This window comes from Urocampus carinirostris, chromosome 16, assembly GCF_059441175.1.
Source record: "Urocampus carinirostris isolate Australia breed hairy pipefish chromosome 16, RoL_Ucar_1.0, whole genome shotgun sequence".
NCBI classification, from domain to species: domain Eukaryota; kingdom Metazoa; phylum Chordata; class Actinopteri; order Syngnathiformes; family Syngnathidae; genus Urocampus; species Urocampus carinirostris.
Window position 1 is genome coordinate 13,203,506 of NC_142364.1, and position 16,418 is coordinate 13,219,923.

At 40.3% G+C, this 16,418-nt stretch overlaps 1 protein-coding gene across 24 annotated transcripts in view; it reads left to right on the top strand.

Annotated features, from left to right (window-relative positions):
• Nucleotides 1-16,418, top strand: part of fnbp1b (formin binding protein 1b) — a 77,930-nt gene that overhangs the window by 53,618 nt on the left and 7,894 nt on the right. For 8 of the 24 annotated variants that reach the window (XM_088319859.1, XM_088319844.1, XM_088319849.1 and 5 more), the window contains 6 exons: nt 7,480-7,494; nt 7,723-7,758; nt 12,191-12,300; nt 12,380-12,512; nt 13,338-13,459; nt 13,542-13,702. In XM_088319859.1, the coding sequence (XP_088175985.1) occupies nt 7,480-7,494; nt 7,723-7,758; nt 12,191-12,300; nt 12,380-12,512; nt 13,338-13,459; nt 13,542-13,702 (577 nt within the window). Of the gene's footprint in view, nt 1-4,925; nt 5,033-7,479; nt 7,495-7,722; nt 7,759-12,190; nt 12,301-12,379; nt 12,513-13,337; nt 13,460-13,541; nt 13,703-16,418 lie in introns of all 24 variants that reach the window. The other 16 variants (XM_088319851.1, XM_088319854.1, XM_088319857.1 and 13 more) reach the window with 7 other exon arrangements.

Here is a 16,418-nt window from a genome sequence, read left to right on the forward strand (position 1 = left end):
AAAAATTAGTTTTAGTAGTTTTTAGAATCCCATGTTCACCAGATAATACCTCGTAAACAAGCCGTGGCGGATACTGAAATACAGAAAGTTTTGAGCTTTCATAAATTCCTGCTATCACCACAAATAAGCGATGTTAACCCTTAACAATGTTTGCTCAACAGACAATGACTATGTTTTCATGCAGGCCATAATCCCATTCAATAGAAGTTGGATATTGGATTTCTAGTTCAGTGTTTTTCATCCTTTTTTAAACAAGGTACACTTTCATTTATAAAAAAGTTCAGAGGCACACAATGTTTGAAAATGAAATTATGTCAAATATTTCACTGTACTACCTCGTAAGCAGATAATTAGTATATAAAAAGAAGAAAATAATACTTAAAATAAAGAATTATTTGCTTCATTTATGTTTTTTTACAGTGCAATCTTAAACCGCTTTATTAAACGACTTAAGTTATTAAATGTAGTGTGCTACCTCATGAGCAGATAATTAGTATATAAAAAGTATATAAAAATCTACTGACACCTATTGGTATGGATGACTATTAGAGTTCCTCGTCTGAAGAAAGCAAAAATGCTGAATAATGGCCTGATTTTTTTGAACGATAAAATTGGGCAAATTCCAGCGGCACACTAAACAAAGGTCTCACGGCACACTGGTTGAAAAACACTGTTCTAGAGCTATCGGAATGAATCGTTTACATATGTAAAGACAAACGATTCCTAGTGTTTGCAAGGATTTAGATAACGACATCATTTCATCATTTAACTTTTGACATTCTTGAAAGGATAATTTCATTAATTACATGATTTCATTATTTCCTCCGCGCTCCAAAAAGTGAACTTTGTTATCATGGCTTTCAAAAAAACAGATTAAAATTATATATGGATAGATACAACATCGAAATCCAATATGTATGGACCATATATACGGACCTGCCGTGGAGGCAGGAAAAAGAAAAAACAAAAACCTGAGAAATCAATCAATACACATGAGGCTTTCTTCCTTAATAAGCCAGAGTTTGTGTGTAGAATTCGTCTCTGTACTACAATTCCCAGAGTGCTTTAAGTCATAAAAAATCCTGGTTGAGGGAAATGGTGGATGTGCACAAGCACTCGGGTTATTTGAATGCGTATGCACGCACAAGCAATTTGAAAATGAAATAACTTAACCATTGCTATCGGAAAACTCGGAGTTGGACCAAGACCTTTATCGGATTATTGTGCCTTTTTACATGACTTTACATAATCAGAATACTGACTATTTTACTTCCATTTGGTTTGTTGTCTGCATCTAAACGTACGCAATTATGATTTATAGAGTTGTAGCTTTAAAAATTCTGAAATGTAAAAAGTCAAAGGTCATCTTATTTGTTCGTTTGTATTCTATTATTTCTGTTCAACAAGTCGGCAGCCATAGTCCCATCGTAAATTGGTCAGAACGAGACCTTTGAAAGGCACAATGTAAAGCTCAGAGGATGTAAGCAGGAAGTGCAGGTTTGTGAAAGCCGGGAAGGGCAGAAACTGTTCTTTGAAAGAGCGACAACTGACGTCAAAACGGTCCTTATACGTTTTCACATTCAAATTGAAGCGTTCCCATTTTTGTCCATTCATCAGACGCAGCCAGCTTTTGCACTTCATGCCTGCTAGCAACTTATCTGTGTTTGTTGTATATCCACGTTTGTCCGCGTTAGACACTTTAGGCGCAACAGATAATTCCTATTCTACCCCCACTGGCACAAAAAAATGCAGATTTTTGAGATTTGCTATAGAAATTCGAAGTTGGATCATTATTCCCTTCATTAAAATTGCTAAATGGGTAAACTTCAAATGACTCTCAGCTTTGTGCTTACATAAGACAATAGCTGTCACGACCGGTACAAGCAGGGGACGCAAATGTGAAACGGTTCAGACAATGCTTTATTAGGGAATCTGGGAAGTCAGGGCGAGAGGAAAAAGACAGCAATCTGAGGCGTGTTCAGGAGAGTGAGTGATTGCTATCGCGAGCTATCGCTAGCTTCTGAACGGCCAGTGATTATTGAGCGCTCGCATGCCCGAGTAATCACGGGAGAAAGACCGCTTACTTTGATTTCCAACATGGCGTCGACAGTGCAGAAGATGGAGGATCTCACCCTGACGAGTGCTGTTGGCGATGTAATATATCGTCTTACATTGCCTGGTAATGTTTGTGAACAATGCAAGACAGGTATGACCCTTCCACTGCGTTTAGGATAACCTTAACTGTGTCAATATGCGAACTGTCGCTCATATCAGCCAACTCGCTCAAAGCAAGCTGTAGAACGAAATCCATTGTACTGTCGTCGGCCATTTTGGATCAGTAAGGCAATCACAGTGAGCGATTACAACTTGTTCAGCAGTGCGCGGCAAGCAATTAACAAGAGACTACATGTCTGATCACTCTCCTGAACACGCCTCTGGTGCTCGCTGGGCAGGAGGAGCGGAAAGCCCTCGCGAACGAAGCGTGGTCGGAGATCGGAAAAAGTCGAGCAGCCGGGATGGGAAACTGAGCGTGGTTGGAGATCGGAACAAGTCGGGTAGCTGGGACGAGTGGGAAGCCAGGGATCGATTCAGGAAACAGAATCGGGTAGGATACAGGTAGCCAGGACAGGAGAACGGACCTTGCATCTGGGATCGATACAGGAAACGGAATCAGGATACGGGTAGCCAGGACAGAAGAACGGAGCTTGGATCGGGGATTGATACAGGAAACAGAATCAGGATACGGGTAGCCGGGACAGGATAACGGAGCTTGGATCAGGGATCGATACAGGAAACAAAATCAGGATACGGGTAGCCGGGACAGGAGAACGGAGCTTGGATCGGGGATCGATACAGGAAACAATCAGAATACAGGTAACGGTACAGGAGAACGGAGCTTGGATCGGGGATCGATACAGGAAACAGGTCGGGATCAAAACAGGAGCTAGAGTCAAACGTGCTTGCCTTGCATGCGCTAAGGTTCGCAGAGGGACTGACCAGGAGTGAACGAGAATGACGTGTTTAAATAGGAGGACTAATTAGGAAACGAGTGGCATCTGGGGCTGAACGAGTGAGTGCAGGTGATGGCAATTGGCAAATTATGACAATGGCGTTAAGGAAATATTTTAAATTTCTCACCACTAGTAATGCAGCGCTTGTGCCAGTGGATGTGTTGTGTACGGCATGGATACATTTAAATATAAGAACACATTTAAAGCATTTTTATGTCCTTTATATCCGAATTAAGGTCCATGTACTAGGACTCTCTTGCTACGACCGTTTTGTCATAATTGTTTGAGTAAAAGTTGGCTGTGAATGCAAAAAAAAAACATAATCTGTTTTAACAAAAACAAGCTACATAAAAATCCCAAATAAAAATCATAAATGATTGAATGCATTTGCCTTGAAGAATATTAGTTTGTTCACTGAACCAGATAACTTTCATTGCTACTCCCCCATACTCAAATTGGCAAAAATGACTGCACTCTAAAAGACTTGGGCAAAAAAACGGGACCATGTCGTACCTGGATCGTTTGACCCATTTTTTTCTTGGTTCTTTTACACAGAATGCCCCAATTGTTTGGGTTTTTCTAAACAAGATAGTTTCGTTGAAAATTAACCCATTTTGGAGGATGAGTTTAAAACAAATTTTTTTTTTTTTGTAGGATTCACTTGTAAAAAATAAAAAAACCCAAAACATGACAGAATTTTTGCTCAAGTTGTTTCTGCAAAACAACACGTGTGTCAATTAACTCATTATTGGGTTGTTACATTTTGGAACCAAACTTGGGTTATTTTTGACCCAACTGTTTTTAGTGTTTGAAACCATAAAACAACACCTGCAGTTTTCTACTGCTAATTTTTAAGGGACCAGTAGTTGTCCCTGTACTGAATATTTGAACTGAAAACAAGTGCTACAAACCACAAGGAAGAATACAAACTACAGAGACTTAAAGTGACTACATTTTTTAACTAGGAGGAGCTAAATAATACGCACATACGTCTCATTAAGGATTGTTTTTCTCAGTTTGTTACAGAAATTGTTTAAGTTAAATAAGTGTTATGTGAAATAAATAACCCGTAACTAGGAAAGACCTGTGGCACGGTTCTGAGGTCATGAGATCAAACCTTCCAGTGTGGAGTTTGCATGTTCTCCCCGTGCTTGCGTGGGTTTCCCCCGAGCACTCCGGTTTCTTTCCACATTCCAAAAACATGCATGTTAGGTTAATTGGCCGGTCCAAATTGTCCCGAGGTGTGATTGAGCGAGGGAATTGTCTGTCTCTGTGTGCCCTGCGACTGGTTGTCCACCAGTTCGGGGTGTCCCCTGCCCACTGCCCAAAGATAGCTGGGATGGGCTCCAGCACCCCCGTGACCCTGCTAAGGATAAGTGGTGTGGATAATGGATGGAAGGATGGATAGGAAAGAACTTTTTCAGTGTTTGTCCACTCTGAAGTCGATTTCTGGAAACGGAAATTCTTCGTTGTTGAACTTTAGTAATGGTGAGGCAAAATGATAATACTCACAGGGATTTTTCATGTTACCGTTGTGTGATACACTTGCATTCCTGTCAACTTATACGATTTTCCCGTGTTTTGTACGGTTTTTGATCGTTTCAAATTGAATAACAGTTTCTGTACAGGAATACAATTGTAAAAAAGTCTCGTTTGTTTGTTAGAGAGATCTCGTCTCGACCATTTCGGCTCTCATCTGTATCGTCTCGGACTTATTCATATTTCGAATGTCGTAACACGAAAGTGAAATATTAGTGCTTGTAGGCTACACAGCTGTTTTATTCTTTGTTCAAAAAGGGAACTAGTACATGGACCTTATGGTAAGAATATTGGCTAGCTTTAAGATAGAGTGGGTGCCTTCGCTAAATTTTAGTGTGTCGATTGACATGTGTCTTCCCTGCCGATTTTCTCGAGCGCATCAGCAGCTACACCAATCGCCGCGCTCGCTCATTTGTCGCAAAGAGCTTATGAAGAGGACGCTGGGCCGGCCCACGTACGCTTTCGAAGCCCGGCAGTACGTTGTAAGTTGGTGCGCTGGCCTCCTAAAGGAAATGCCGTCTCCGGTTGGGACCTTGATCTCATCTCACGCACCACATGTGCCGGCTTTACGTCATCACTGGCGGCGTTTTTCTCAGACCTTGCAACCCGGGGGATGTGATGATCATCAGACGATGATGTCATGGCCCGAGGTGTACGACTTGGGTCACATGAGTCGGCTCGAGTCAACAAAACAAGCACAGAACTGCACTTGACTTGAACTGTATGACAGGAAAATTCTTGGTTCTGGGTCATAAAGTATTTTTTCTTTTGACAATAGTTGTATTGTTCAATTCACAGAAACCTAGCAACTCCATAAAATGTATCCATTCAGTTATTGGTCCATACAGTAAACCCTCGTGATACGACATTAACCCTTTCTGCAGTGGGGGGAGTAATATAAAATTTCTGTATGGTGGGGGTCGGAAACCTATGGTAATTGGCCATTAAAATAATAAAATAGTATATTGTAAGTAGTACTCACATGTGACAAGCAAAATGGCCTGGCATTTCCGGGTCGATAGCATTCGGTTGCTTGGAGTGGTTGGTGGTCAGGAGCTGTGGTACCCAATTTGGGCACCAGAGGGCGTTAGAAACCCTATGAAAGAACATCACATGAAAGCAGATGTTTATTGATTTTGTTCGTAATATTGGGGGTGCTTTGACACAAAACCTAGCTAAAGACACTCGCGGAGGTCTAAAGTACAACATTTTTAAGAAAGCGTGATTCAGCCATTTCAGAGCCTACAAGTCACATAGAAACGCACTCGCGCACACAAGCACTCTCACAAATCAGGATTTATACATTTTTTTAGATAGATTGAAATGTATTATATCCATGAATAAACATACATGTGAATGAACAATGGTATTTTATTTACATCTAGAGTGATGTGACTTGACCTTGTTAGGTAGAGTTAGTGGGTGGATGCAAAGGAGAGAGACGTTGGACGATTAAAATTAAAACTAACTTTTAAAATTTCACTTGCTAGGATTGACACGCTCACAGAAGACTGTTGCTTTATAATAATTAAATATTGTCCATATTGTTGATGGGTTACAGACATATTCCTCAGTGAGGATTACCAAGGGTGTGCCAGCTTCATATTTCTTGATAATCGCAAGATCCATGGTTATCATGTTTATGCTACCTTTAGCATCTCTGCAAACTTTGGATGCCATAGCAAATAAATACTGTAAAAAATAAATACAGTACTGTTTTTAAAAACTTGTAAAGTCTGTACGAATCACATGAGATTCTGAACTTAATGAAGAGGGAGAAAGGCATCGTGGGAGGAAAGTTCAGCCAATACCATTTCAGCATCTACATGATGCTGTGACACAAACCAATTGCAGACTAGTGTTTTTTATGATGTCGACAATAGAATCCGAGACCAAGCAAAGTCGTACATAATTTTTAAATTTTGTAAAAATAATTTGTTGTATATCCTGAGGGTCGACTGTTTTAAACACTTCAAGTGCTTGTTGTTAAAACCTGAGTTGATTTTTCATATTAAACTTGATTTTTTTGTACAGTATTCTAATTTTAAATACTGAAGATCCAAACTTAATATGCAGTTTAACGGCACAAATGTGACTCAAGTCCAACTCGGGAGTTATAAGGTCCCTGATTGACCGCTGCAGCGTCCTGCCATATCCATGTTTTGATGTATACGTGTCTGTCTGACTGCTTTATATAAGTGTTAAACAGATAATACAAATAGAACTATACATAAATAACTGATTGAGGATATATTCTTACTATAAAACACAGATTGTCCTTTGTTAGGTTTATATATTTTTTACTATGAAGACTTTTAAAGTCATTTAACTCTTACCCTAAGGGGGTAGCAAGAGTAATTTCGGATTAGTGTGTATTACAATTTCCAGAAATGACTTGGAAGATGATGACCTGAGTGTGTACCAGCCTGTGAGCCTCACAACTGGATTCTTTGAAACATTTTAAAACCCAACAGAATTTTCAGAATGGCCTCCTTGTTACTGGGGCACATCAAGTCTGTCTGAATCCATCATCTGCCTCCTTGTTTAAGATCTGCTTGCGTGCTTCTAGCGCTCCCTGCTGTCCAGCGTGTGGCATGACAAGAGGATCATGCGCTTCTCCCTCACCCATCTTTCCCTTCAAATCCTCATTTTTTTACATATTTCTTTGTTTACATTTGTTCTTTGAGTAGCCAGATGTGCTCACTGACAAAAATGTTGAATGACATCTCAACATATTTCAAATGAATAAGTATTGTTTGCAATTTTTTATTGCGTTTTTTTTTTTAGAACCTCTGGCATTTGAAATAAGACAACGAGCGAATAATGTTTTTTTTTTATTTCTTGTTCCTCCTGTTCCCCTTTGACGTTGACTGTGTTCTCTCTTTCCCACTTCCCCGTTGCCCCTTTTCCTTCCCTCCCCACCGTGAAGCTTTCTCTCAAGCTGGTAAGCATGACCGCGTAACCGCAACACCACCATCAACGCAGCATGACGCATGCCCACCCAGTAACACACTTACCGCAAGTTGTTATGTTTTGTTGCTCATTTGGATTTGCTGTGACGGGTGTTGTCTCATTGCTGGTTTTGTTGGTGCTTTTTTTGTTTTGTGTTTTCGATGCCACGGCTATGTCGTCCTCCCCTCATCCTTGTCCCATCCCCTGCTCTGTGGTGCAGCTCACACTCAATTCCCACGTCCGGAATCTCATTGAGGTGATCACATTTTTCTGTTGTTTTTCGCCGCAAATACTAACGTGGGTGTCGTAGTCGCTGATCGGTGCCCCCGCATGTCATGAATGTTGTGACTGTTGTAGGTGCTAAGGTTTGATTGATTGCTTGCTTATTGTGAACGTTTAAACCGAAAATTATGTGTATTATTGAAAGAAAGGCTGAGCAATTTTAGAATAGAATAGAATATACCTTTATTGTCATTGTTACAAAATGGGTTAACATATTGTGACAACAAAATTGGGCATGGCACTCCAGCATCACATATTCACAGTGAGGATAAAAGAAACAGAGAAGATAAGGTTATAAAAACAAGGAGGATAAGGTTATAGTTATAATTCACACAATATTTACACATAGAAATGTCGGCATGTAGGACGTTACATACAGTTGGTATCGTAATACAGTTTGGTATCGTAAGGGTTGTGCAATATTAATAATAATTTAGATTTAATTGAGATGTATTCTACTTCTTTTTACAATACTAATCATTGTTAAAAGAGGAATTCCTAAATTTCTGTGCTCTAGACATCCGGGATACAACAATGAGTTCCGAGGTGGATTGCAAAGTGAATTTGTTCTATAGAAACCTTGGTAATGCACAGCTAATGCATGCTGAACACCCGGTACCCTAATTGAAAATTATAGAATAACAAATTAGTGTATAATAAGCACTATATATGAGTTATATAGGTGTATAAGATGAAATAACATTATAAATGCATATTCATGTAAAGGGAAAATGTCCTTTGGCATGACTTAAGGGGGTACAATGATGTAGCAGGTGGGTGCAAATAGGATGAGACGGTAGATGCTAATTCGAGCTGATTCTAAAACTTCCATTTGTAAGGATTGTAAGGATTCTAATGCCCTGAGAAGATTTCCTTGCTTTAATCACCTTATCTTTAACAATAATCCCAATCGATGATTGGTTACAGCCATGCAACTTAGCGAGGGTAGGGATCTGTGTGCCTTCTTTGTATTTCTTAATAATCGTAAACTTATTTTTAATGGTTTTAATGTACTTGAGTGTCACTGCAAGCCTTGGACCCATAGCGATTAAATATAGGACAAAAATATAGTATTGTTTCACCGAATCACAAAGTATGTATTAAGCACACAAATTCTGAACTGAATATGGTGAAAGGCATTGTGGGAGGGAGTTAAGCCAAAAGCATATCTGTATTTTCATGATGCCGTGACACAAACCAACAGCAGAAAACATCGTATGGTGGAGCTGCCGTATCCCCGGGGGTAAACTATACATTAAAACATTGTTTTAGATCAGGGGTCTCCAACATTGTGCCCGCGGGCGCCACAGTGCCCTCTAAGGACAGCTGAGCGAACGTGTTCTTAAAATAGCTTTTATGTTGTTGACTGAGTCTATTAACCTTATTTCGAATAATTGATTTTGTAATAACATAGTGACAACATAGTCGAAACATAATAAATGGTTATTTTAGAAATGCATATCGAACCGGGTGGCCTTTGCGCTAATTATTAACGAGAAGTAGCTTTTAGCTCGGAAAAGGTCATACTCATTTTCTAACTATTTCAATATATTTTTGAAAATATTTATATTTCATGATATCGTTTTACCAATTGGATTTTCGAGGCTTGGGCTCAAAGTGTCAAGGGAAAAAAGTAAAATAATATTCGGGGAAAAAAGGAGATAAGCAAAAGGTAATAAGTGATGTCAATTATTTTGATTGTATTATTTATATTATTCTTTGAATAGATCCTATATTTTACAAACACAGCCTAACCTACCACAATAAAAAGCAGTCCCTCCCATTTTCCAGGTTTCTGATTAAAACATTTTGCATTTAATTATATTGCAATTGCAATTTGTATTTTAATAATTGTTCAGCCCTGACAGATCTTAACATATGGCAATACTTTTGCCTAGAGCATGAGCCAAAATGAAGGCATGTCGATCGTTTTTGTGACCGTAATCACTGATTGCTTAACTGGCTAGCTCAGGGGTGTCAAACTCATTTTAATTCGGGGGCCACAAGATAGAACAAACATTCTCTCAGGGGCCAGACTAATGAGGTAGGAAGAATGAAAAGGAGAGAAAGACAGAGAGAAAGAAAGAAAGAAAGAAAGAAAGGAAGAAGGAAATGAAGAAAGAAAGAAAGGGATAGAAAGAAAAAAAGGAAGAATGAAAAGAAAAGATGGAGAGAAAGAAAGAAAGACGAGTAGATTGAGGATAAAGAAAAAGAGAGAAAGAAATAAGAGAAAGAAAGGGAGAGAACAAGAGAGAGGGTGGGACAAAGAAAGAAAGGGAGAAAGACAGAAAGCGGGATAAAGGAGAGCAAGAGACAGAGAATGTTAAACAAAAGAGATAAAAAGAGAAATAGTGAGAGAGGGGGAAAGAAAGAGAGAGAAAAATAAATCCAAACAGAAATAGAAAGAGAGAGAGTAGGAGAGAAAGAGAGAAGGGGAGAAAGAGGAGGTTCATGCAAGAGAGAGAAAAGACAGAGAAAAGGAAAAAAAGAAAGGAGAGCAAAAGAAGGTAAAAAGACACAGATAGAGAAAGAGATGAAGAGGAACAAAGAAAGAAAACGAGAGACACTGAGTGAAAGAGAGGGAGATAGAAGGTGAGAGAAAAAGGGAGGACGAGAGAGAGAGTGAAAGAGAAAGAGAGAAAGAAAGAAATAAGTACAGCCTTTGTGACAGGCGCCTGGCTTTGGCAAAATAGAGTGGACATATTTCAACCCGCAGCTTGTTTTTCTCTTGCGCTTCCCTCAGCGTTGTCTCACGGGCCGGATTCAATCCCTTAGCGGGCCTGATCCGGCCCGCGGGCCTGACACCTGTGAGCTAGCTCCTGCTCACCCTTAGCTCAAGCTAACATGTTGTAGCAGTTTGGTAGAATGAAAATAGAAACTGAAATCACCTATTGTGGCTATTGATTGATTTCAATCTCCTAGGTTTGTTTGTATACGTGAGCGTGTTGTGCATGACAATCGTAGGTGTGTTTGCAAGAGTGCGTTTGGCATGTTCAAAAAAGGGTTGCATGCGGTTGTGGGCTACCGGAACTCTAAGTGAGCCTACTTCATTTTGTTACCCTTGAAATGAATGATCTTTCATTTTTTTCTGGCTGGATGACACTTCAAATGCATCAGCAAGCACAAAACTATGAATATTAACAAATTGAGTAAGCTCATGAAGAGATGGGTACCACGGTGACCATGTACCTGTAGATTTGTGGTTTTCTACTGTGATGACAAAATTCAATGAGATCCAATCCATATTCCTATTCCACGTAATAGCCTCCTGCATCCTCTCCTGAAATTAATACAGTAGTAAACAATATTGATTGATTTACTATATATTATGTTTGGGGTCAAAAATAGTCGTCATTACCTTTATAAACTAACCATCCTTTTGATTTAACGGGTCAATTAAATTTTTTTCATTTAAAAAAAACTATATTAAAAAAAATACAATATAAAAAAAATAATAGTGATACAATTTGTATGAAGAGTAAATATACAGTACATACTAAAATTGCAAAAAAAGTTAAACTTCAGGACATTAAATGAGTGGTCTTAAATCTGATCCAAATAAATTGAACTGTGTAGATAGCAACGGAGTAGTGGTTAGGTTGTAATAAATATTTGTGTTAAAATTTAATTGACTTACAAAAAGTTATATAAGTATTGCAAGTTAAATCTGTATGATTATATATATATTATATATATTTCAAAAAACAAACTTCTTGACAAAACAGTCAAATTAATCATACAAAAGTAGTACCATATTATGTTCAGGGTGTCCCCTGCCCACATCCTGAAGATAGCCGAGATGGGCTCCAGCACCCCCGCGACCCTACTAAAGATAAGTGGTGCAGAAAATAAACAGATGGACAGTACCAAATTATTAAGAGTACATTATAATAACATAATAAATCCAGGGTCATCAACCTGTTTGTTGAGAGCTACTTTTCAGTACTTTTTAGCTCTAAATTCAGTTTATATGCATTATTGTGTAATTACTATGTTACTATGTAATTATTATGTTACTTTATTTTGTCGTATTAGAAGTGGTAAAGTAGGCCTAGTCGCCCACTCAAACATCTGTCTTGTATAAGGGCACTGAGTCATTTACATATACGAAAAATTAGCTACTTTAAATAGGAAACAATTAAGAATTGATTATGTATTCAAAGACAGTGGTTATATCCAGTGTTCTTGAGGGGCTACATGGTCCCACGTTTGTCATCCCTGTAGTAAATGGAAAAAGTGTAATTGCTTAGAAACTAGTAACCCCTGAAATTCCCGACCCTACAGCTCAAGTAAACCTTTTCCCCCCTCGCATAGAAATAAACTTTACCCAACTTAAGTTACCTGGAACAAACCACACAACAGTTAGTGCATCATACTGATCCCCCCTTTTAATTCACGTCTTTTAGGGTTCGGGACCCGAGGACTTCAGCCACCTGCCGCCGGAACAGCGTCGGAAGAAGCTGCAGGGCAAGCTGGACGACCTCCACAAAGATATTCAAAAGGAGACGGACCAGAGGTGCGCCGCAAACATTTGCATCTTATCGAAACGAGTCCGGTTTGTCTTCCAAAAACTGACACTCTGCCTTCTCCTCAAGGGACGCGCTCGCCAAGATGAAAGACGTCTACGAGAAAAACCCGCAGATGGGCGACGCCACCAGCGTGGACCCTCGGCTGGCCGAGCTCACGCACAACATCGAGAAGCTGCAGCTGGAAGTGCAGAAATTCGAGGTAGGTCAAAAACGTCCAAAGAGCCAACTTCATATCCATATTTGGAGGACACATACCGCTGAAACAAAAGTTCTTATTTTCACAGTTTGCCAGATTTGTAGATATTAAAACAAAGTAGAAGCAGCTTCAACCCAGAAAGGTAGCCCCAGTGTAAATTATACAGAGAACTCTTGTAGTGTACCAGCACTATATTCATTTATGATGATTTAAGTAGTCGGGCGGCACGGTGGGGGAGTGGTTAGCGCGTCCGTGGCACAGTTCTGAGGTCATGAGATCGAACCTTCCTGTGTGGAGTTTGCATGTTCTCCCTGTGCTTGAGTGGGTTTTCTCCGGGCACTCTGGTTTCCTCCCACATTCCAAAAACATGTATGTCAGGTTAATTGGCTGGTCCAAATTGTCTCTAGGTGTGAATGAGCGAGTGAATTGTCAACCAGTTCAGGGTGTCCCCTGCCCACTGACCAAAGATAGCTGGGATGGGTACAAAAATTGTGTTTTAGTACTTGAGGAATGAGCTGATGAGGCTGCGATCATGCATTTAAAGCTGGAGAGTAGCAAAATTTTAAGTAGCGGACACTACCTTTAAAGTAATAATATTGTTTTAATGAAGTCCTTATCGAAAATATTTCACTATTTTGAAAGTGGGCCTCATAATAAGGTGCACCATTATGTGTGTTACCTCCTTAGGAGTCTTACGAGACAATAGATTACTTTTACTTAGTTTAAACGAGCTTGAACGTTTTCAGACATTGAAAATTCTTGTCACTTATTCCGAACTTAAGCTTTATGAAACCTATTTTCTCCTTCCCCCATTAATTTATTTCGAAGGGTTGGCTGGCCGAGGCGGAGGAGCGGATGCCGTCCCGGAGCGACACGCAACGGCGTAGCGGACTCTTTGAGAGCCACAGCAGCACCGCCGTCAACAACAACTGCGCTCAAGACCGAGAGAGGTAAGCTACATTTGATCTCCGCCAGCCGCGGCGGGAAAAAAGAAATGACGTTCGCACCTTTTACCGCCTTTTGGCCCTCGAGCAGCCCGGACGGCAGCTACACGGAGGAGCAGAGTTCCGAGAACCACGTCAAGGCCAACGCCAGGCCCCTGGCGGCCGGGACCCCCGAGTTCGATGACGAATTCGACGACGAGGAGTCCCTGCCCACCATCGGGAACTGCAAAGCGTTGTACCCTTTTGACGGTAAGCGAACGTTAATCTTGCAATGTCAGGAAATTAAACCTTGAAATTTGGACAATGTTAAGTCTGCTGGTTCTGCTCATGTGACTGCTGGAATGTGAGCGCAAGCGTCCCCAAACTTTTAAGTCGTAATGAGTATAGACTCAGTCACATTTTGAGGGGAATATTATGATTATGTTGGCATGATTTTTCCCTTTTGGGAGGTGTGTCCAACTTGGTAGCCCCTCATGGTTGTTTTTATCGCAAATGTTAAAATTATTAACGCAGCGGTTTAGTGTGAAAATACCATGTGAACTGATATACCGATAATACATGTTAACAATTTCATACATATAAAACCAAGACAATATTGTCACGAGGCGTGGTGGAGTGGAAGGGGTGACCGGACCAGAACGGAGGCAGGAGGCAGGAAGGGAGAACTCAATTGCGTAACGATCCAAAAACTTTTATTCACAAAAATAAAAGTTGTCCAAAACTCTGGGACATGACAAAACAAACAGTTGATTCTTCCAACTCAACTAAACAGGACAAGGCATAACAGAACGGACAATGTTTTAAACTAAAACAGGACAAGGCATAACAGACCGGGAATGTGTATATAATGAGCCAGCGGCCGCCAAACCCACAACCCAGCCTTAAGTAGCAGACCAGCAATCAGCTCATCTGCTACAGCTTGAGTTCGGGGGCGCGGCAGACTGGTCGCCACGGCGACCGTGACAAATATGTGTCTTAGAAAGTACAGTACGAGTATTTATAAGAAATACAAAAAAAATATTGAATCTAATAGGGAAAAGAATATTTCTAATTTTTAGTTTAGAGAATGTTTTTTTTATAAGAATTGTTTTACAATAATGACCCAATGTGTATTGTTTGACTACTAATGGCACTATGGCACTGAGGATTCCACAGTGTAAAATAAATACATATTTCTCAACCTATGATTTTTTCTAAATAAAAATTAACATTGATAGGATAGTTCATGTTTTTTTTGCCTAGTATTTGAATCACTGTTTTTTTTTTACTGAATGAAAGTTTTATGTACCATATTACGCACTGTCCCTTTAAGAAAAAATATACTTGAAATGTGAAAAATGAAGAGATCGAACCTCCTGCGTGGAGTTTGCATGTTCTCCCCGTGCTTGCGCGGGTTTCCTCCAGGCACTCCACAGACTCCGGTTTCATCCCACGTTCCAAAAACATGATTTTCAGGTTAAATAGGTCCAAATTGTCCTTAGGTGTGAATGCAAAAGTGAGTTGTCTGTCCCTGTTAGCCCTGCGACTGGCTGGCAACCGGTTCAAGGTGTCCCCTGCCCACTGCCTCAAGATAGCTGGGATGGGCTCCAGCACCCCCGTGACCCTACTGAGGATAAGCGGTGCAGATAACGGATGGATGGATGGATGGGAAAAAGTATATCATTATAGTATAAAAAAGAAAAACACTGTTTTTGTGCCAAATTGTCTGTATTTATTTATTTAAAGTTAATATGAATTTTTTAAAATGATTGTAAAAAATAATTATGTTTTTGCCTAAGATTGAATTTAAAAATGATTGATTTATTTGCTTAAATTAGATACTTAAAATAAGAAAAAAACATTTGATTCATATAGAAAAAGTTCTGTCATCTGCATATCAGACAATTACCCTATTTTTAAGTGATAGATCTTTCTCAAAGACCAACCACTTGTGGGTAGGGCCAAAGGTATAGGGTGTGTAGAGAGCTCGGTGGCAATCAAAAGGAGGGGTCCTCGGCGCACCGATCCCTGGCTACAGAAGCTGGCTTTTGGGATATGGAATGTCACTTCCCTGCCGGGGAAGGAGCCTTAGCTAGTGAGTGAGGTAGAGAGGTTCTGACTAGACATAGTCGGACTCACCTCCCCGCACAACTTGGGCTCTGGTACCACTCCTCTCGAGAGCGGTATGGTTTCCATTGGGGTCGTAGAACAGTGGACCAGCTCTACACCCACTGCAGGGTCTTTTAGGGTGCATATCCGGTATTCATTTGTTTTGTGAACTTGGAGAAGGCATTTAACCGTGTTCCTTGGAAAGCCTTTTAGAGGGTGCTTTGTGAGTATGCAGTACCACACAGTCTAATCCGGGCTGTACGGTCCCTGCATGATTAGTGCCAGAGTCTGGTCCGCATTGCCGGCAGTAAGTCGGATTGGTTTCCAGTGGAAGTTGGACTCTCCCAAGTCCTCCCTTTGTCACCGATTCATACATTTTATGGATGGAATTCCTAGGTGCAGCCTTGGCGTTCAAGGGGGTCCGGTTTGGTTTGTTTGTGTGTCATGACTGGAAGAAAAAGATCCCGGATACTGGGCTCTTGGAGATAGGATGATAAACTTCGTCATCTCGGAGGGACTCAGTATAGAGCCGCTTCTTCTTCGCGTTGAGAGGAGCCAGTAAATGTAGCTAGGATGTAGTAAGGATGCCTCAAGGACATATCTCTTGGAAGATGTTCCAGGCATCTCCCACCGGCAGGAGACTCTTGGGATGACCCAGGACAAGCAAAGCTGGCCTGGGAACGCCTAAGGGTCCTTCCAGATAAGCTGGACAAAGTGGCTGCGGAGAGCGAGGTCTAGATGGATTATGTATTAGTTGTGTTCCTTTTTTCAAACATTAAAAAAACATCTATTAAATTAAGATAACCCGTATTTAATTCCTCAGTGGTTTAGGATTTAGTATCTGTATTGTTAGACCACTGCCTATCAATGCCAAGAT